Genomic DNA, 22,987 nt, shown 5'->3' on the forward strand with positions numbered 1-22,987 from the left:
GGGCAATTAGGATTCTCCTAGTTAATTTACATAATTTAGTTCTGCTTTTTCCAGAATTAAATTGCTCCTTGTTGCAGGAAGGCAAACTAGAACAGTTATTCAGCCAAAGACATCCCCTTAGACAAAGCTGACAGAGACACTAACAATAATTTCACGTTTCAAATAGAAGGATACATGATTAATTTGCCTTCTCAACTTCATGCCACTCAACATTTCCTAGGCATCTCCCAGTCTCACCACCAAACTACCACAAGAAGCATGGACATGAGAGACACTAAATGGTAAAAATTGCTGCTCATGAGGGTAAAATGAGGAAGGCAGCTGCAATTAACAGCACACAAAAATTACTTAGTCTGTCTGGCCTTGCCACCAGAGTGGTGTGTGCAACAGTGATCACGGAACTGCTGACCTCAGATCAAAGACAGTGATTGCACAGAGATACTGAGAAGAATCAGGAGACCTTTTCCTGAAAATATAAACTCTAAAACTAGTATTTCAGGAGGATTAACATGGATGAACTGTCCTTACAATTGCACTTTGAAATGCTAGTCACAAAAAGCTATTTCCCAAAACATTCACTTAATGTTATGGCAAAATGCACAAAGTGCTACAGCTGGATCAGCTTGGGAACTGAGCCTATATTTGAATCTTGAATACAAAGTGTAACAACAGCTTTCCTATTTTCCAGAGCACTTTTTATTTCCTCTCACAGTTGTGTTAAGTGGTTAAAAATACAAACATTTCCACATTAAATGAAGGGCCTAGAGAAGTTAAATAAAGCATTTCCAACCACACAATGTGTTTGCTCATTTGCTAAAAGCTTTTACTAAGATTCTTCAGTTTGTTTTTAGCACTTCTGAAAGTGATAGGAAAACATTTTCCAGGCAGGATTAAACAATGACTTTGCAGACAGCTACTGTGTTACACTTCAGAGCAGGGAAGATACTAAGAAATGCTTCCAGTTAGAGAGAGAAGTTGAATGCATTTCCCAACACAGAAGTTAGCTAAGATGCCTCAAAAATCCCTTTTCCCTTGGTAACCAAGGCACAAGAACTAATGCATTAGTGGTTTTTTTTCAGTTCATGTCCATGTCTGGCTTCTATCCACTTTCATTAAGTACTTGTGGTTTGCTGGTTCAGAGGCTGATGGGGTAAACTAATTGCAGCAGTCTTTCAGCACGGGAGGACTGTGTGCAAGCTAATGCCTCAAAAATCCCTTTTCCCTTGGAAACCAAGGCACGAGAACTAATGCATTAGTGGGTTTTTTTTCAGTTCATGTCCATGTCTGGCTTCTATCCACTTTCATTAAGTACTTGTGGTTTGCTGGTTCAGAGACTGATGGGGTAAACTAATTGCAGCAGTCTTTCAGCACGGGAGGACTGTGTGCAAGCTTTGTATCACATTACACGAGAAAATGACTGGAATAGTTTCATCCTGGCTTCTAATGAACATCTGTTGGTATCAAACAGCCATGGCCACACAGAAAAAAATTGGTAAGATGCTCTTGACAGACCTAGTCCTGAAATAGTTCAGGTATTACAGGTCAAAGAGGCATTGAGAAAAATAGCATAAGGTGGGAAATGTAGAGAAATGTCAACTGAACTAGAGTCTATTCCAGTATCCTGCCTCCAGTGGTAGCATATAAATTCATATATTTATATCTTTTCAACAAATTAATTTAATACTCATGAAAGATAGTTCAAAATCTGTGCCCTTTCAATCCTTGGACACTTGCTTAAGCAGCAAAGAAGTCTCAAGCCCTCATTTTCTTGATGTCAAATATTCCATAGGTGTGAAAAGTATGTTTCAAAAATAATACACAGCATGTTGTAAGGCACTATTTTAAGAAGATTAAATTGCTTCTTGCTATAAATTCCAACACTATACTGGAAAAGATGAAGAAGCAATTCCCACACTGATTATTCAGGAGAATTACAATGTGATTTTTCCCAAGACACCAAACAGTTTTCAAAAGGTAAATGGCATAGTGAGCTGCCATAAACTGCTCATTAGTTCATGTCAATGTTGGCAGCACCACAGGATCCCTGAAATAGTTACTTGAGATATAAACATTTAAGGGGAAAAATGCAACACCTATTACCACAGGTTAAATCAGCACTTCACAGGGCATCTATGTACAGTTCTTCTGCACTAATAAATTGATCATACTCAAGTTTGGACACACATTCAGCAAAAAATTACTACCTACAACTCAAAAGTAATTTGCAGAATAGAACACAAAGAAAAGATAAAACTATGAGCCAAGCTAAAAGATATGGGATTCAAATGCCACAGCTGAACACCAACTGCACAGTACCTGCAGCAGGTATCCACAGAGACTCATCTTTTAAGGGTTTGATAGACCAAGTCCTCAATCATTTATGAAGCTTCAAAGACGAAAAATAGTACCAATCCATTTGAAACAAAACTGACTTGAAAGTAACTATTTTTTTCAAATCAGGATTCAAAGCTGGGCAGGGAGATGGTGGCCACTGTAAAGAGATTTGCCTTTGAAACATCAAAGGAATAAGCCAATGATAGGATTCTTCAACAGTGTTTCTACTCCTTTTCAGGCTGAAGTAGCTCAGAGCTCTTATTTTATTCACATGAAAATTTCCTAACAATTTACAGGTGGTTTGAGTCTATTTTAGAAAATACTGATACAGTCAACGCATTTCAAGACTAACTCAAACCAAAAAGATGTTTAAAAAGTGTATTTCTATGATCTGCAGTTAGGAAGAGTATCCCTGGTGCTGACAATTAGAAGTGTGTGAGCTTTATCCTGCCATAAAATTAGAGAGGAAAAAATGCCAGTCTACACTAAAACATGACAGCACACCATTAAAATTACCAGAACCTAAGTGTGCATATCATGCACTTCCAGACATGGCATTTTTAGCTTCCAGGCATCACATTTTCAAGAACAGAATCCCAAGAAACTTTGGAGAATACAGTCAGATAGGTGCAATGTGTAAAGTCCCTCATGTATGTGGAAACATGTTCAGCCAAGAAGAGGCAGGACATCATCAAGAACACAAAGTCAATCTGATCTTTCATCCTTCCTGTTATCCTGAAAGAAATGATGCTGCAAGCGAAACACATCTTTTTGCTGCCAACCATCAGTCTCTGCCTACTGGGGCTTCAAGCAGATGGATTAAAGGAAGACTTTTGAAGAGGAAGTATGGAACAGCATTTCCTACACTGCAATGTCTATCTACCATTTACCTGCAGTGACTGCTTTAAAATTCACATTAATATGCAAATACCATTGAAGATTTTAGAATTTAGCTCATTTATCTACAGAAAGCTCCTGATTTTCAACACATTTTCACATTTTCCTTATGTGTACAAGTGTTTACTTTCATGTAACATAACTGTACTGCTACAGATTAAGACTGAGATGGCCACTATTCTCAGTCACTGCAGGAGACTCAGCTTCCAATAAATGCTCTCTAATCAAGAAGATGAAATTTCTACAGTGAATTAAAAGATGGTATTTAATAGTATGTTGCACAGCTATTAGCAGAAAAATTCAGTAGTCTTGCCAAGGACTCTTTCAGTAAAATAAATGGCACAAAGGGATTTCATATGAAGCAGCTGCCATCATACACAGAGCAAGAATGCCCTTGCTGAATGCAGGTTTTAACGCCATTCAACAATCTCAACTCACTCTCCAACTAACACCTGAACTTTTACAAGCCAAGAAATGAATGTGCACATAAAGTCAGTAGATGTGAGATCTAAAAAAACCCAAGAACACCCTCCCCTTTACAAATCCAGTATTGAAGATCTCCTAACCTGCAGGAAGTACACAACTTTCTGGAAATGAGGATGTGCATGAAGACTGAAAAACAGACTGTGAACAAGATCAAGCAAGAGACCTGCAACAGCTACAGTGCCACAGACATAGAGGCAAAACTGAGAAGAGCCGGAAGCTGTGCAGCAATGTGAAAAAAAACTCCTCAGACAGAAGGAAGAAAATACACTGGGAAACTTCTGACATTAGGCAAAAGGACAAGCCCTCAGTAGCCATTCCCAGGATTATGATCGCATTTGCCTACCTAGATAGAAAAGATCTGGTACTGTTTCACAGGGACAGAGAAAAGGCATCTAGAATAGTCTAAAAGCAATTTTTGCTTCTCATGAAACAGTAACTTACTTTGGTAGTGCTAGAAAAATGCACAGAAGGTACAAATTCACAAGTAAAGGTTCTTTTGGAGTGTTTCCAGATAATCTGTCCTGATGCATAATTTTGTGGGAAGCACCACAGGGAAAAGCAAAATAAACTCTCTGACACAGCTACTACAAAGCCATCTGTGAGAAGCAAAACAGACCTGCATACACTGGCAATATTCTACCCTGCCAAATTCCTGCTTTTCATTGGTCAAATCAATGAAGCAAAGATAGCACTGGCTTGGAGTTCTGCTGATGTGAAGGGGGGGAAACACAGAAAACCTAATGGTAAATATCTATAAATATTTATGTATTTCTTTAGTCTGTCTTGTCCCAACATAATCAGAAATCAGAGCTATGCAGGTATCTTTTTTAACCCTCTCTGGGATTAAACACTTCCTAAATAAGCAGTACTATGAACAGCTTTGCTGAGAGCTACCCTAAGAAGCACAGCACAAATGCTTGTGTTAACTTAGGAAAAAAAGCATATTTGCAAATCAAAACAATTACAGATATGACTTTGTGAAAGGAGAATTGAGGGCATGTATCTCGTTAAGAAAGAACAGCAACTGGTATTTTTCACAGAGCAATTACATTGCAAGGAGTGCCTCAGTACCCTCTCACCAAAACAGGTAGATGGTCCTTGGAAATTCACAAATTGCAGTATTTTCCTAGTTTTGAAAACTGACATTTATTGTTTTTTGAAAAGCACATTCTCTTTTCAGTTTCCATTTTTACTGCTCTTCTCAGGCTTTACATTAGAATAACAAACATGGTAGAAGCTGAAAAGGCTTTGCTTGCTCATTTGGCCACAGTCCAACAACATTATGTCTTACTTGAGGCAAAACATTTGTTTCAAGCTTCAAGAAAAAAAAACAGCAGCCTGAAGCACATTTCCATGAAGTGATAAACAAACAAATTGTTCCATCTCTGGCAAAGAACGAGATGAGTCACGCTTGCATGACTGGGAAGGTGCTCAGAAAGCTCACCTTGCACAGGCGTCACTACCGTCCCCTTGAAATGCGGATTTATGTGGATGTTCTTCGGCTGCTGAGGTGTCACTGGAGGGGGAGTCATCATTATTCGAGGTGTTTCTATCTGAGGGGGCATATGTAGCCCTGGAGGAGGAGAAGAATGATGCTGATGCTGTAAAGGAAGCAGAGATTGTAACTGTTGCTGCTGCTGCTGTTGTTGCTGCTGCTGTTGCTGTTGTTGGTGTTGTTGCTGCTGCTGTTGCTGCTGGAACAGACTCATAACAGGTTGCTGGTGTGTTGGAATTAACCTCTGTGAGTGAGTCTAAAGTCAGACAAAAGAACAGAGTCACTAGGCTTTAAAGTTAAAATATCCTGACATAAATGAGCACAAAACCAAGACATCTCTGGAGAACAATTATGGCCAATTATGAACAGAGAAACTTCTTTTTCCTATAATCAACTGGTTCCACTAAAAACCATCAGCACAGGAAAGCAAAGGAGCAATCAAAAACATTCACGTGAAGGAGAAGGCAACAAAGAGCAAAGAAGCACAGGGAATGCAGATTTCTCTGCATTCTCTCATTTTTAGCAGTGAAACTGTCTAGTTTCATATAAAGTCAGGGCTCTGCATATGTCAGTGTTATTAACTGCAATAAGGTTTATGTGAAGGTCACTAGAAATCTGAGTCATAGTACAAAAAAAAATTCACTACCTTTTGTCTCATGTATACAAGAGCCTCTCTGAGATAACAGACCTAGCGCTAGCAACAAAACAAAATACAAATTCAGATATCAGTGCAGCACAAATTCAAATACTCTTCAGTACCAGTGCTGCACACATATCCACACTGCTTGAAGAAAAAACTCATTTGAAGATATCTTTCAAATATATCATCCAAACACAGAAGAAAGTCTCTTGCTGCTCAACTCAAAAACAAATGGCCAAAATCAGTGCTAATAAAAAAATATTGTGTCTCTTTTCAGAGACATTCTTCTGCCTCTCAAGTGACTGTTAACAGCTCTCAGTCCTAGACAGCAACTTCCAAGTGGCAGTGCAAGAAGAGACCCAAAGAGGCAACCTTTTAGCAACAGAGGTGTGACAGACTTTCTTTTTTCTTTCAGTATACATAAAGCAAAGCAGCTACACAGTATGCACAATAAGACACTGTGATGAACACAAAAATATTTACATTTCAAATCAAAATAGCTTGCAATGACTGCAGCAAAACAGAAAAAAAAATTCACTGCTTAAAAAGCATGAAATACACTACTGCAGGGCTCTCAAGCACTGAGATATCCACTGACTCCTGGCAGTGACCAGCACCTACTTACTGCTGTTGGAAAAAATCACCTTTGTTTAACACAGATGACTTTGTCCTGCAAGATATACAAAGACCTTGTTCTACAATCTCAGCTTCCAGTATATTTTATGACAGTGAACAAAAAAAATGTTGACCTCTTGATCACTTGGAGATGGTTTTGGTTTTTGCAAGGTTTTTTTGATGGAAAAAGTAAAGTCTTACTCTTGTGATACAAAGCACAGCAGAGAAATAGAAAGTAGTAACAAAGCTAAATTTCATTTGAAATCCCAAAATAGTAACTTATCTAGTAGTGAAGTGATGATTACTGTCCTAGGGTTTTATTTACCTCCATAGTAGCATAGCTTATATGCAAATAGATTTTTTAAAGAAGTATCAGCAAAAATATTACCTTGACAGAACACAGGAAGTATTTTACAGAATTGTATTTTTAAACTACGTTATTATAAATAATAGGAGCCTGAACATGTTTCCATGTTGCATGCAGACTTCTCAGAGGAATTTAGTTTTCCCTCCATCCTTATGCAAACCAGCAGGTAAGTCTGACTGTGATTCATCACTCAAAAAGCACTTTCCTTTGGAGGTCTTGAGATTGCTCAAGGTGAAGCCAGTAACAGGACTAAGCACATTACAATCATCACATCACACAAAGCCCATACTGCCTAAGAGTGCCCTGAAAGAGCAGAAAGTCTACACTGGAATATATATTCCACCTTTGCAAAGATTCATGATTTAAAATGCATTTCTCCACAACTGCCTGTAAGGATGCTCAAAGAATACTAAGGATTGAAAGGTACCATTGATGGCTGATTTGGCAGCAGTGCAGGCCTGTGATCCTTCATTCTTCCCCTATCATTATTGTCTCTCCTTTGTTCTCCCATTCCGTGGCACATAACTGAGCCTCCTCTTCTCCCTCCTCTCCTGGAGCCGTACCGCCCCTGCTTGAGCTGCCTTTCCCTCTCTTCAAATTCACGTAATGCTGCTTGGGCTTCTGCAGAAAGCTCTGTTGAGAGAGAAATGGGAAAATTATTTTAGCTTTGTGCTGAGAAGGTGGAAAACACAATGACAAATAAAACACTGTCAGAACTACAGAAGAATCCCTGTAACTAACATAAAATTTGCAGGCGCTTTGATCTCCTTTAGGTGGCATGTTAACATTTCATTAAAGACATATTTACAAGGGAAAAGCACAGGTACTTCTGTCTTCTGCAAAGGCAAAAAGCAGCAGATAAATGCAACAAACATGAACAAAAAGGTTTGGTTGTTTTCTTTTTCAAGATGGTATTGAAGTCTGCCTTCTGCTCTTAGAGGAGGCTGTGGCTCAGCTCAAAGTTTTGTTATCTTTAATATCTCACTCATCTGCAGATGACAGGCAAGACAATGAATCTGCAGTAAACTTTACAGTAAAGGATCTGTTGAGTCTTCCATATAAACAGATTTTATGCACCAGACTCTTCTGCACATTGGTCCATTCCAAAGAAGGACATTCTGCTTGCTGAAGTGTTTCTAGTACATAACTACTTAATTTTTGTTTTACTGTATGTGGTTTAAGAACCAACTGTACTTCACAAGTGGTAATTCCACTGAAGAGAGAGCACACATTATAATCTGTGCTCAGCTCAAGTCAAACACGTGGCTGCTGGTAACACCCACTCAACTCACAACACATGTAAACACCAGAAAACACATGGTACTCAGCCAAGACAAATGACAAATAAAAGCTATTTTGAATTAATATAGTATTTACTTGTCAATACTACACAAAGTGGCTGTAATATTGGAATTAAAGTAACCAGTATCTGGCAGGAGACATTACTACTACGTCTCCACACCACTAGATACCCTCTCCCAAGAATATATAACTAAATCAATTAGAAAACTCTTACAATTTGTGAGTCTAAAGGCCAAAGCTATTTAAACCACCACCATCTTTAACATCTTCATAAGTAATCTCTATTAGTCTTTGAAGTTGAGGACTGACAGAAGGGCAGAAAAGGGTGAGCACTGAGCATTCCCTCTGCAGCAGTTGTTCTTACTTTGCTACAAAAACTACCTGCATGACTGAGCTGCAGTGACCGTAAATTTGCATGTCCCAGTTTTCAGAAGTATTCAGCACCTCCACAAAGCAGAAGCTTTTCAATTTTTTAAAAGTTCTGAACTTGCTGATGGCCTGTAAGAACACAGCAAACATGACAGACTTCTAAAAGCCCAGGATCTGCCCGAGTTTCCAATTTCATTTTTGTATGTTGGTGATGAGACAAGTTTCTCCACCTCCTTTTCCCTCCACTCTGACACCACAATTGAATTGAATGGCACAAAGCCTTAATAAATACTCTTATGAAATGCTACCATTCCCCTCAAAGCACAGCAGAGCCCAAGGCAATCAGGCTTTATCAGGAAAATCTTACAGAATGTTTAGAATGAGGGAAGGAACCACAGTCCCTCAAGTCTTAGGTATGAAATGTGCATTTCTGACAAAAATTAAGAGAAATGTACTCTTGCCCAAAGCAATTAAAAGCATTAGATGCAAATAAAACAACTGCCATAGCCATCTTTGGCTGCCAGGGATCAAAAATGCTGGTTTGGTGGGAAAAACCAAGCTCTGATTTCAAGTCTTCTTCTTCTCCACACCTGAAGCAAGCTGTTCCTTCAGAAACCAACAAACACTGAAGGGCAAACGTGGGCTTTGACCTGACCTGTCTAAAAGACATACCCCTACTCTCCATACATCCAAAGGAGAAAATAGTGCCACTATGTTGCAAAAGCAAGACCATGACCAAGTCTCTCAGCCTCTTGAGCACACACTGAAGGACACTGAATAGAAACAACTCTGGAAGAAAGGATGGGCTGCTCCAAACCAAATTACTTCAGAGCACTGTGCTCATTAAGCTTGGGGAAGGGATGACAGCATCCATGCAAAGTCGAGTCTGTCAATCTTGGATGTGTAGAATCACTCTCCTTAAAATACATAATTTTTTTCCTCCTGACTTTACACAAAATTTCTCAAATTTTTAAGGCCATGTCCTTAAAGGCACAGTCCACAAGCTCAGTTTTTCAGACAAAGTAGAGACCAACTTTGGAAAGAAATCCCAAACAAAACCACACACAAATTCACATCCATACTACATCTATGACACAGAAGTACAATATAACCACTGGATTTTAAAAATAAGATTACATCAATATCAAGCATACTTCCTCCACAACATGCCACTGAGGGCAACTGTCCAACCTGTGAAGAATTTTGTTTGGACACACAAGTGCAGGTTCAGAACCCTCTTGCAGAAGTTAAAACTAATGCCATGAGCACCTCAAGTGCTGCATGCAGCTACACATCACCACACAGCAAGATACAGTCAGCTCTGTTATGAGGGGGGCTGCAGATTGAATTTGAGAGCACTGTGTCACACACACAGAGATCAAGCAGAGGAGAAGGCATGGGAGATGGGTTTGCAAGGAGGGATGCAACAAAAACAGTCCCTGAAAGCAACCTCAGACTGCTCAAGAAAAGAGGTGATAAGCAGAGGAAGAAGAGATTCTCCTTCCTTCCTTCCCTGAGCTCTTCCAAAGCACAGCCAGGGATTCATTCATATGAATATATACATACATATATATGCAGTATGTTGTCATTTCACCTCATCATCCAGATCTGCAAACTGATTACACTCTGTGCTTCTGGACACAGAGCAACTGGACAAATTTAAAACACTCACTTTAACTTCCCAGCCCTGCCTGAAATATCAGACATGAGGCATCACAGTGAACATAAGCCAGCTGAGCAGGGCATAACAATTACTGCCACATCCAGCTGACCTTTGTTAGCACTTTGCAATTGGTTCTGCATAAAGTCTAAGGGTTTGAGTTGGGTATTTTTGATTAGACAGAATGGTACTACCAAAACTAAAGTTATTTCTCCTCTTCACATTCCTTAAGATGTAACTACATCCAGAGAATAATGACAATTCCCACTCTGAGAAGGCTTCACCTACAGGCACTGAAAGAAGATAGGTACTTCTTATCAAAGGTGACAAACTTGGTATTGCTAGAAATCAATTGCAGAGCTGTCCTACAATACCCCTCTTCTGGACTTTGAAAATCCATTCTTTACATTATCTTGGATGAAGAAATGTTTAGGAAAGATCTTAGTTACATTACTGAGAACACTGTATTTTTACATCTTTTTTACCAGCACTCACTTGGTCTCATCTTGACTGTACAGTTCTCACACACACAGTTAATGCAGTGAATCAGCAATTATTTTTCTAGTGTCTCTAAGTGTCAAGATTAATTTCACTATTGCTGGTAATAAAATGGTTTCAAATGACATCTTTAATCAGTAAGTAAGAATGCACTCCTCCAATAGAGACAAGCTGTCACAAAAGGTCACCAAAATGTGACAGGATGGAAATTACGTTTGTAACTTCAACTGAAATGTTAATTCCTCTTTAAGTGTTTTCTGAACTATGTTCATGTTTTAGAGTAAGGAGATGTAGGTCTGCAATGAAATTTCATTTTTAAACCATAGCAGCTGCAAAAATTTGCTCTATAATCTTAAAAGGAAGCAGATATTTACATGCAAACAGAATTTTTTGTGGTTTAACCTTTTACCACATGGTCAGTTATCTGGTCTCTATCAACAAATTATTAAGAAAAACTAGTATGAATAGAAACCATTTCACAACAGCAATATTGTATTTTTGCCAAACATTAATTTAAAAACACCTTTGTATAATCATCCACATATGCACTTATCTTTTCCTTGTATCTCAGAGCTACATCCCAGATCACTTTGAATTACATTTAAAAGTCTAATTCAAATCACTGTTCCTTCAACAGTCAAGCTCCACTATAAGGTTTTTTCCTTATTGGTCTTGTTTTTATATTAAACTAAAGAATAAATCTACAGATACCTGAAAAAAAATGCAATTGTCCTTTACCTTGCAATTATATGCAGAAATTTAGTTATTCCAGTACACTCTTGTTTTTAAAATATTCTGTTTTGTCAAGCCACCAATACCTTTGGCATAAACAAGACACAGTCTCTATGTGGTTTGTAGAGATATGGTCTCATGGCTGGAAATCCATTTAAAATTCACCTCTGTTAAAACATCCTTTGCCCTTTACTATCATTCATCACAACCCTGCAAAACAATCCATTGCCACAAAACCTCACCCAAAGTTTCTGGAATGTTTCTCCTTTCTCTTGTCACATCTGAGAGCCTGATGATCGTTCCTTCTTTCCGTTCAGTTTTGAAACGTAATCGTCCAGACTCCTCATCATCATCCTCCTCCTCATCAGACTCTTCTTTTGTTTCTTCTTGAAGTTCCAGAGACCCAATAGCTGCCTAAATCATAAAAACCAGAGGACATGCAGCCTCAAAAATCAAGTTTCTTGCAAACAGTATCAAAAGCAAAGCTTTCTTTAAAAGGCCCTTTCTACAAATTTTGCTGGCTTTTTACATTGTGCTCATATATAAGTCAGTGAACATTTAAGAGCTCGTGATTTTTTAAAAAATAATATATGTACTATGTAATAAATAAAGTGAAATATACTTAGAAAATAAATTTGCTGTAATATTTAAGGGGTTATCGAAACTCCAGTTAGAACCTCCATTCTATTAGTAGGTACTTCTGCACACACATTTTTGTCACTGAATTGACTATGATGCAAACCTTGATTACTACCAGATTCAAATAATAAGAACAATAAAATCCTATATTTTTTTCATCTTTTAACAATTGTCAGTACCATGCTGTTAAAAAAACCCAACCAACATGATAATTTTGCATCTCAATCCCATTTCTCTAGGTATGTATGCCTTTACTTTGTTCTTCAAATACTTCTCAGTTTCAATTCATTAATGGACAGGGAGAAGAATAGGATTGGACAAATTTGAAAATGCTCAATTTTTATTCTGGATGCTATTGGAATGCTTCTGGAATTTACTTTCCAGTTCTCTCTAAAACAGAGAACATTTATTTAAATAGAACAATGTTCCAAAAGAAAATGGATCACTCTCCTTCAAAGGAACAGAAACAAAAAAAAAAATTTCATTTTCACATGTAGGCCTGATGAAAATGTCGAGAGTGTTACAGAAGTTATAGTGGATTTCTACAACATTAGAAGTGTTCTAATATCATGTGATTCTCCACAAAAATTTTTAGTTACTGTGTATTTCATTATTTCTTGTACAAGCCTACTTGTTCATTTCTTAGAGCCTGTTAAATTAAAATGCACATGCATTTTAATTCTATGCAAAGCCACTAAATACATCATAAATTTAATGCTGCTTGAGGACAGTTAAAAAATGAGCTAAATCTAACATGGAAAAATGGTTTAATCTTCTAATTAACCAGATCAGTGCAGAAATTTATATGAGAAAGGCACAGCAAGTGTGACAGTCAGGTGGACAGATATTAAATCACAAATCAAGAAAGAATTAATGGCATAATTGTGCAAGAGATTGCAAATTTCCCTATCCAACAGCCTAACTTCATCTATAACCAAAATAAAAATGCGTGAACCAAGATCAGAGACAGGATGACCTGGCAAAACAGTTTCTGCTTTAAAAAAGGACAGCAAACCTCATGAGCTCAAGCTCAAAACCACTCCAGCTTTGGTCTGGTGAATAAATGATCTGTATACTTAGTTACAGGGCTTTAATGGGCTACTGATCCCAAGTTGTGTTTTATCCATTCCAAACTTTTAAGCACTCCATTTCCTGACCTCACAAAACTGCTTTAAGACATACAGCTAAGAGAACAGTCAAATTTTACGAACGGCTTTAAGGCTTTCACATTACAAATATATTTATTTTGGTGTAACAACTTTATCATATTTAAAAAAAAAGGAGATAAAGTCAACAGGGAAAGCAGGAGGAAAAAAAAACACCTTCAAGACTGAACAAAACCTCAAAAGCAAACCCAAACTAAGCACAACTGGTCTAATTAACATATCCACATATAATCAAAATACCTTTGAGGGCAAGCATTTGATACTCGTGGAACAGAGGAGGGATGTTAGCAAGGAAAGAGATGCTAACATGGTTTAATGAAAACAAACAACACCAAGAGAAAGACAGGGTTGGCATTTTACTTTGAAAAGAGGGACTCCCAAAAGAGCAAGGAGTAGCAATATCTCTATTAAATCTGTGTTTTCATAAATATCACAAACCCCATAATTTTACTGTCTCACTGCTTCTTTTTAGAAACTTTTCCTTCAGGATCAGGATATTGAAGTCAGAACTGGAGCAGCTGTTTTGCAAGACATGCTTACTCTACACTGAGCCTCCTGCTCTACTCTAAAGCACAAAACCCCAGACACATCCATGTGGCCCTTAGAAGCTACACTGAAATTCTGGTTTTTATTAATCAAAGACTGGTCTCAATCATGTGATCTCATCTGTGAGTGCTAAACTTAATTGTGCAAGGCTCTATGTGTAGCTCAAACTTCAGAACCAGGACTAGAAAAGGTAATGAAGTCTACATTATCCTGAAAATTTCTGCAATGTTTTAATGAAATGCTATTAAAAAAAACCCTGAAACTCTGTTGCATTTTGACAATTATTCTGGAAAAAAAAATCTATTCTAAAAAGAAAACATCCCAATTTCTGACAGACTATCAGACAACTACTTACCTACAGAACAATTAATAAAACCTCAAACTTTTCTAGACTGGCACTATTCTACTCTTACCCACTCATACCAATTCTGAAGTCTTGGCCTGACTCACTTTATTCATCAGCATAAAGCTCATGCCACCCATTAACCAGCAACAGCCATACAAGCATTACATATCAAAGACAACAATACTATCAAAGGAACCAAAGAAAAAGCAGGCACCAAGGCAAGGCAGTGCTGGAGAATGGTACCTGACCCATGTCCAAATCTGATTACACCTTTTATTGAGGGATTTATGCAATGGACACACAAACATGTCTGACAGCCACCCATGTGCTCTGTCCACACAGCTGCAGGAAAGGTTGGCTGAGCAGGGCAGGAGCACACACCCTTCCCCTGCAGGTTGTTCTGCAGTTGTAAAATACAAGATTCCTACATTATCTTTTCCAGCTTCCAGCCGAAGAGAAGAAGCTGTTTTGCCCAGATTACAGCATGAATGGATTCAATGTTTCAAAAGACACAACAGCAGACACAGAACTAAGCCATATCATTACTCACAGCAATGGCTTTAGTACCTGCTAATCGTGAATATCTCTGCATAGATGTTCACAGTCCTTGAATGGCCACCTGAGGTCACTGCACTGGACTCACCAGCCCAGGCTTCCCAAAGGGAGCTTTACATTTCCCACTGTGACACCCTGCACAAAGCTACCAAAGAGCTCTGCTGACCCTTACACAGAAACAGAATGACCTTTCTTTGCCACGAGGTCAGGGGTTCCTGCCATCCTCATCCAAAAACTGTGCCCCACATCCCAGCCACTGAGCAGGACCCCTGACACTGATCTGCTCTGGAGAAGGGGTGAGTGCTCCTGCCCCGAGCAGCTCACAGGCAGCTGCAGGAATGCCAACAGACACAGCCAAGGGAAGCTGCACAAACACTGACAGCATGATCCTCCCAAACGTGGGATCCTCCCAAACAGTACTAGGAAGAGCTTTGTGCCAGACATTCAGAAGATGTGCAAAAACAACTAAATTATAGGTGAAACAAACAACTTTTACTAACAAGCCATAAAAAAGGAAGTGGAGGCATCTACTATGGGTTAACACTGAAGAAGCTGCAATTGTTCAATTCCAGGAGATCAAGAAGTAACAGGGGAGATAGGAAGATATTATACCTTTTCCAAGGGCACCTCAATTCTACAGATGAAAAATGAAACCAAGAAACAAGTCTAAGTGCCTTATAATATCTTTAAAAATTGGCTGTTTTGATTTGCACTCTTTCCACCACTTTGCTCCAGGCTGGCAGGTAGTGGTTTTCAAACCCAAACAACAGAACTAAAGTGAAGAAGTTCTGGCTAAACACAGATGGGAAAAACCAGACAGACACATTGGCCTTTTTTTCCCAAGCCTTTATTCTATCAAAAGAAAAGCAGTATGCAGCATTTCTTAATGAAATGCTTTCTTGATTAAAGTACTCTTCATTTCTTATCAGCATAACCCAAGACAGTTTAAATTATGCAATGATAAATCTCCCATCATTGACTTCAGTTTTCTTCCAATATAAAACAAAGACATTATGAATTCTAATTTCATGAGGTTTAATTCTTATGAACATTTCACAGAAGTAATTAGTGATATTTTTCCTCCAAAATATTTAGGACATGATACATCATGTGGCCGTTCTACCACACCTATCTGCTGCTGAAACTTCTGGGTGTTGGGTTTTGCTTTATACCTTAGGAAGGCAAAAATATTTTCTAAAGCACTGCTATGTTTTTCAAGGAAGTCACAGAGACTTGTTGTTTATTTAAAATTCAAGTTCTGCAATTTTAAGCACTGTTTCAAAAACAAACTTTACCTGCCTATTCCTCACTTCTCCCACCTGAGTGCCACTTGTAACAATTGTTCCACTTCCCTTATTCCCTGTTTTCTCCCATCAGACTCCAATTCCCAAGCCAGTCAGCTTTTCTCTTGCTTTACAAAAAGATTTCTTATTTCTTCATGCAATACAGTAAGAGGCTTTAGCTGGTTTTAATGTGGTAACTGCTTAAAATGAAACACCACCCAACATTCTCCTCTGTTACTCAGATGCTGAATTTCAACCAAGAGATAATAATGCTCTTTCTTTGTACCACATCCACTGCAGCTCCACTCTTGTGCTGCAGGAGAATGCCAACCCTCACCTCTGTTTACAAGCACTGTACTGAATGAGATTTAAGGAGAAGTGCTGTTACTTAACACTTGAATAAAGAACAAAACTCTTCAGAGCTGGAGGCAGGCACCTAACCATGCAGTGAACAGAAGTGATTGCTCTACAAAGGTTCTCTCTCATGGTGGTATTCTTTGGAGAGTGCAACTGTGAGCCTTAGTGCCAAATGGAACTAAGATCCATACAAAATAATAAAGTAACAAAAAGATGGTACTGTTTTGGAAAAAAGAAACCTGTGACAATCTACAAACCATCAGAATAAAGCCAAAATGTAGAGTAACTGAAGGTATGGCCAAAACATTCACTTTATATGATGAACAAATTCCATAAAACCAATTAAAAACTTGCATTGATGGTACCTTTTGAATAAATTAAATTTAATTCTGAATTAGACAAATTTAAACAATGGGATTATTAGAGAATTCTCACTCTGGAGTTGATTCTCCCCAAAAAGAAGCTGTGTTTTTTTTTTACAGCACTAAGTCTGGCAGTGGGTCCCAGTTATGCATTTAATTTTACAGGATGTGCATTGTGTCCATCATCTCAGACTGTGGCTGCAGACACAAATGCATCAGTTCACCTCCAAAACACCAAAACAAAATGTGCATCACCAATCCAGTGAAGGAATAAAAAGTGCTCAAGGATTTCACAGTTCTTTTGAAGGGTAAATTTAACACTTGGGAAGGAGGAAATTAATGACATGAATGTGTATTTGGGGCAAGATGTTACACTTGCAACAGAGGAGGCTGAAGGATGCAGGTGGTCCCTTTCAATGCACATCTCCACCTACCAAAAAATGTTTTACCAAGATAGGTTTGATACAACTGGAGCATCACAGCACACCCAACTGTGAGAACTTCATACAGTAATGCTGCTGTGTCTTTGAGGAATTAATTTCCTGATGAGTTAAAGCTCCAAAGAGGAAATATACTCTGACTACACTTCTCAGCAGGTAATCCATTCAATCCTATTTAATTAAGAACTGGAATAAAAGTAATATTAAAGCAGATTCCTGGTGGGGAAAGGAAAAAAATCTTACACCAAAAACTTACAGCAAATTAAAAATGGTTGTGATACTCCTGTCTGATAACAAAAGGAAAAACCTTGCAACACAGTTGAAGTGGTAAAATAAAAAAACAATTCTTTTATGAAAGCTTGCAGGTGCACAAAATATGGCATTACACATACATGATACAGGATTTCTGTAATTGCATAAGGTTAATTAATTAGTTTATCTAGCCAGTATACCAAATAGGAAATCAGTTAGGCCAGCAACCCAACCCTGGGTCAGCTGGTCCAGGGGCTTCTTTCCCTTTTTTCTTGTTATGTCTCTTAGGTTCATAAGATATTCTTAAGAAGTTAATTCCTGACAAGGGTAAGACTAAACAGGAATTTCAGGAATGTAGAGTAAAGGTTTGTTGAACTGTGAGAGAGGGCAGAAAAAATACTAGAAGCCACACGAATATATATTAAAAATCTACAAGGCTACAGATATATGAAAAGCATATAAAAAGCTAAAAAAAAAACCTCTTCTAGCCATCACTACCAGGCTATAATTAGTGAATGCACACTTGGCAGACTTTAGCAAAAGCTTTCTTATTGCAAATGAAGGAACTCTCCATTTTCCTCACTGAAGATGATAAATCTCATAGGAATTTCAGTCTCAACACAAATTTCAAAACAACAATCTCTTTCCCTGCCTACAATACCAAACCTTCCATGCTTACACTCCCCTCCCTAAAGGGGGATACCCAAGAACTGTATGTACATCCCAACAGCACCAATGATCCACCTGGAAAGGGAAGCACCACAGCTCTTGGAGACTTAACAGACTGTGCAGTATTACTGTCATTTCCTACCCAAATAAATAGGCCCCAGAGATTTCTAACGCTGAAGCCAAGACTAAGTAGGCACATTTTGGGTTTTCCCTTATGATTCTAATCCCAAGGGGGAGAGAGGATCTGATGTATCTGCCAATATAGAAGCTACCACTATTCATTTTATACATAAAGTACTACCACCAATAATTCAACACTGGCAAAGTTGCATCAATTCTTACCCAGCAGTATGTACAACTCTACAAAATCAAATTGTAACAGAACTAGTTATTTTAAATTTCCATTAAATTCATGACATACCTCTTCTGATTCATTAGCCATTGTCTGGGATTCTTCCAACTCCTCATCAGCTGCATACTCTCCTTGTTCTTCCATTGCTTGCTCATTATATGATTGCATGTAATCTTCATCCTAATGAAGTAAACAGGAAGGTGAAAAGACACAAGGCAAATGAATAGGTGGGGTCTGACTGCATTGCTGCAACAGCAGCAGTGTTGCATCTCTGGGAACAGTCAACTATAAGTGATATGGCACAGCATAACTAGCAGGGCTTTTAACTAGACAATGATTTCAGTATTATCAAAACCAAAACAGTTTCCATCCATATCCCAGCAATGTCATCCTAAAGTTCCCATATAATACAGTTTGTCCAAACTACTTCTACAGTACTTTTATCTGCATCCACTGATCACAAATTCATGAAGCAAACACTGCAGGACTTTCTGGCCATAGCACATAGACATTAACACCAGATTTCACCCATCAAATATAAACATTCTTAAAGCACTCTGCAAGGGCATACATATGAGTGGGTTCAACTCTGAAAAATTCTGAACATAAAAGCAAAATCTTGCTTAAGTTTGCTTGTATTTTCAAACACCTCACTGATCACACACAGTTTTAATTAAGATTAAATCATTTCATTAACCATTAAAGTCAGTGCATGTTCTCTAATATGCTGCTTAAATTATATTGAATTATGCAGGTGACATTTTCTGAACTAACCTCCAATCTCTTTATTCAGGTTTAGACAGCTCTCAGTTACAAAAAGGATGAACAAGCAGGACATCAATCACTTTGGGATATTAGCACCTTAAAGATGTCTTTAGCAGGTCAATAATCTTTTCACCTTGGAAGGACTTTATCAGATCTTGTCTAAAGCCTGGATAAAAGCTTTTGCATTAAGTACTTCTAACAATTGGCAGTGTATCTCCACCACACAAAGCAGTTTTCTTCCTTAAGGATACAACCCTCAAGGTCACGATTCTCAACTGCTTTCCAGCATGACAAAGGAGCATTACCTACCGCCAAACAAGCTGTCAACACAAACTTTGTCACAGCCTAGATAAAGAAACTGGCAGACAGTGATAATAGGTCTAATTTCCCCTCCTCCCCAGGGAGGTAAACAGATTTTAAATCAATCTAAAACCTTATGCACGTGAAGCAATGTTATCTTTGAAGATACAATAGAAGGAAACTCACTGGAAATTCATCTAGGGGTTCATTGATTTCAAGGTCTAGCACTTCATCTTCTTCTCCAGGCTCTTCCCCATATTCTATTTGGTCTTCTGTCAGCTCAGGATCATTGCCTTCATAATGTCCTTCCTCTGCATACTCTGAGGCATATTCTTCAGGTGCTTCAGATTTGTCATAACCAATTTCATCTTCCCCTTGGTCATACTCAGACTCGTGCTCCAGTGAGGGATCGTTGATGGACTCGTAGGACGTCAGGATGCCAGATGTGGCATTGAGGCTCACTGTGACACCTGGAGAGCTGTGGGACAGAGGGAAAATTCAGAGGCTGAAGTCTAACTGGCAACTACTCACAAAGATTCAGCAAAACAAAGCTAACAAACATAAAATCTCCAAGTTGGTGGATGGAATTATACCCCATACACTACTTGACTCCTTGCCATGTTCTCATAATGCACACTAAAATGCAGCTTATCACCAGCTGCAGGCTATTTGACCAGGGGAATCAAACCAACCAGATGGTTTAGCAGGTCAAACTGGCAAAAGTCCTGCTTGGTAACCAAAGCAGACCAGATTCAATTTTAATTCCAAGCCTAACAAAAAAAAAAAATACACAAAATTACTATAACTGCATCTGTTTTTCCAATCTTTCAGAACACACTAATAAAATATTTTTTTTTTTACTAAATGTATTAACATTGTTCATTCTTGATTATCTTGAATTCAAACTTGCATTTTTATGATAGATTTAGTGTTCTACTTAATAAAAAACAGATAGTCAAGAACTGTAATGTAAATGATTAAGACATTCTTAACTAGCACACAGACATGAAAAAAAACAAATCAATACAAAAGCTGGCAAGTTTATAATCTACAGGCAGGCAAAGAAAAGCTCAGAGTTTACTGTTTACAAAAGCCAGTGCCATCAACAAAAGAAACAACTAACCAACAGCAGACTAGTTCTTGATTTGAGAGCTCTGTGTGTAAGGAATACAAAGAATTTATTTTTTTTTTCAGTAACATTCCTATTATTCTCCATTTTCCTAAGTTTGGGGGAACAAGATCCAGGCAGCTATGAGCTATTTGCATTCCTAAGAGAGAAGATTTAACACAAAAGTGAAAACATTATGCAGGATTATCATTATCCTCCCAACTACAGAAACAGGAGGTTGACTGGAAACATAAGGGGAAAGGAAAGGCTCTCTCTGGCAAGAAAACTGCTAAAAATCTTGCAAAATTTGTCTAGAGAAACCTGCTTCCATTGAGCAATACTATCACATTTGAGATGTTTTATCACCACTATGTTTGGTCACACAGCCATCCCTGCTACCCAGGGGTCTCAAGAAGGACATACAGCAAAAAAACAGCCAAGAACTGTGACTGGGATTCCCCTTCTTGAAGGGAACATCCAACCCCTATGCCTGCAGGGAGGAAAATGGCAGCCATTGAAAAGATTGATGGTGGAGCATTTTATCACATCCTCAACATAAGTCCAACATAAGGACAGGAGGCCTTATCCTAATTACAGCTAATACAGGAGATCTCAGAGATGGATACATCTATGTATGTCACATATATATATATATATATATATATATATACACACACACATTCACAGCCCTTCAGGTGCCATGCCCTGCACAGCATGCAATAAGGGAAAGCTGGAAAAACAGGCCAGTAAAAGCAGCAATGGCACTGCATCACTTTGGCATTATAAGCATGTTCTCTCCTACTTCAGTCCAGCTTGAAAAGCAGAAACAAGACACTCATTTTGACTTGTAATGCCCATAATTCAGCTGAGGAACCATATTGCCACAGGGTATTCACAGGGCAGGATTCTCAGTAAACTCCCATGGAAATATCTGCTCCAGCCTATTCAAAATTTTCTGCTATGTAATTATACACAAATATTTAAGTCACAAATTCCCCTCCCTCAGAGTCTCAGGAGGCAAGATAGATTTTTAGAAGAAATATGGCAGAAAAGGACTATATAGGAGTGATGCCTTTCCTTTGGTCCTAAAAATTAAGGGCCAGACACAGTTAAGGGATAAAGGGTTTTTACCTTGATATTTAATAAGGATCCATATGGTGCACCACTTAGCCAAGGTGGAATGTACCCAAATGCACACAACACAGGACAGATCCCATACACAATTTATAGCCCTTACAAATCAGCATATCTAACAAAGATGGCCCAATGAGAGGCCTGAATGAATACTGTTTTATCCTCCCACCCCAAGGAATTCCCCCCTGGCAGGGCCAAATCTCCAATTTACAGGATGAATTCTAGACAGGACCTTGGTCTCCCAAGATAGCATGGGGTTTTCCAGTCTCCTACTACAAGGCCTTTAGGATGTTTGGTCTCCTGGCCTGACCGAACACTAGGACTATGATAAATTATCAGACTTAAGGAATTACAAGTATGCATGCTAAGTGTACTGAGGATACACAGAAGTGATATGACATATAAAAGAAAAGGCAAAATAAAATCATCTGGCATCAGGAGAAGGAAGATTACCACAGTAAGCAATGCTGAGACAGTAAAGAAAGCTCTGTTAGTGCTTATAATTAATTCAAAATGCACAGCAGACGACACAGTTTCTTGAATAAATCTATTAGATCAAAATAAACAAGAAATAATTTTACTGGAATGTTAACAATGCTACTGAGTACACTATACACACATCACTAAGTAGCTAGTTAGGTGAAAAGCAAAACTATTTGAAGTATATACCAATAACCTTATTTTAGCAGTTATTAACTATTAGTAATAGGAGTCATTCATAGCTTTGAGTTATCCAAAACAAGATTCAAAAAATAAATACCGAAATTCTTGCTCCTCTTCATTGTCACTTTGCAGAAGATCATCATTCAGCTCTTCATCCGACAAGTCTGACTGATTCTAGGTTTCAAAAAAGTCAATCATGAACATAAAAGATACAAACTTTTAACTAAGTACTGAAGACTAAATATTTTTCATGAAGAATACATCCCAAACTAAGACCGTATCTTCAAAGAAATTACCTAATTCAATGAGATAAAACACAAAACACAAGATCACAAATGTTAAAATACATCTTTGACAATCCTAAGGAAATTTACAGAACTAAAATTTGTTTGTCTATCAACACTTCTTTTTCACTGATGCATTCTCAAATACAGCCAAAGATGACACCTCACTTAAAACAGACCAGAAAGGAAGAAATGTCTTGTACACAGCCTTGTGACCTTGATACATCAGGCAAGTCAAGAAAATGCATGTATTGCAACTTCTAGAGAGAAGAGATAGGAGACTGGAGGAAGGATGCGATAAAGAAAACTGAAAAATCATGATTAGTTTGTAAGAGAAGAAAAAACATAAGAAAATACTGTGTCACCTCCTA

At 38.1% G+C, this 22,987-nt stretch overlaps 1 protein-coding gene across 1 annotated transcript in view; it reads right to left on the bottom strand.

Annotated features, from left to right (window-relative positions):
• RBM33 (RNA binding motif protein 33) overlaps positions 1 to 22,987 on the bottom strand; it is a 176,705-nt gene that overhangs the window by 59,473 nt on the left and 94,245 nt on the right. The window contains exons 5-10 of the mRNA XM_039705702.1: positions 22,430 to 22,506; positions 19,614 to 19,905; positions 18,432 to 18,542; positions 11,638 to 11,809; positions 7,262 to 7,467; positions 5,162 to 5,468 (exon numbers count right to left, since the gene is read on the bottom strand). Of these exons, the coding sequence (XP_039561636.1) occupies positions 5,162 to 5,468; positions 7,262 to 7,467; positions 11,638 to 11,809; positions 18,432 to 18,542; positions 19,614 to 19,905; positions 22,430 to 22,506 (1,165 nt within the window). The remainder of the gene's footprint in view (positions 1 to 5,161; positions 5,469 to 7,261; positions 7,468 to 11,637; positions 11,810 to 18,431; positions 18,543 to 19,613; positions 19,906 to 22,429; positions 22,507 to 22,987) is intronic.

This window comes from Passer montanus, unplaced genomic scaffold (assembly GCF_014805655.1).
Source record: "Passer montanus isolate IOZ18808 unplaced genomic scaffold, ASM1480565v1 scaffold10, whole genome shotgun sequence".
Taxonomy (NCBI): domain Eukaryota; kingdom Metazoa; phylum Chordata; class Aves; order Passeriformes; family Passeridae; genus Passer; species Passer montanus.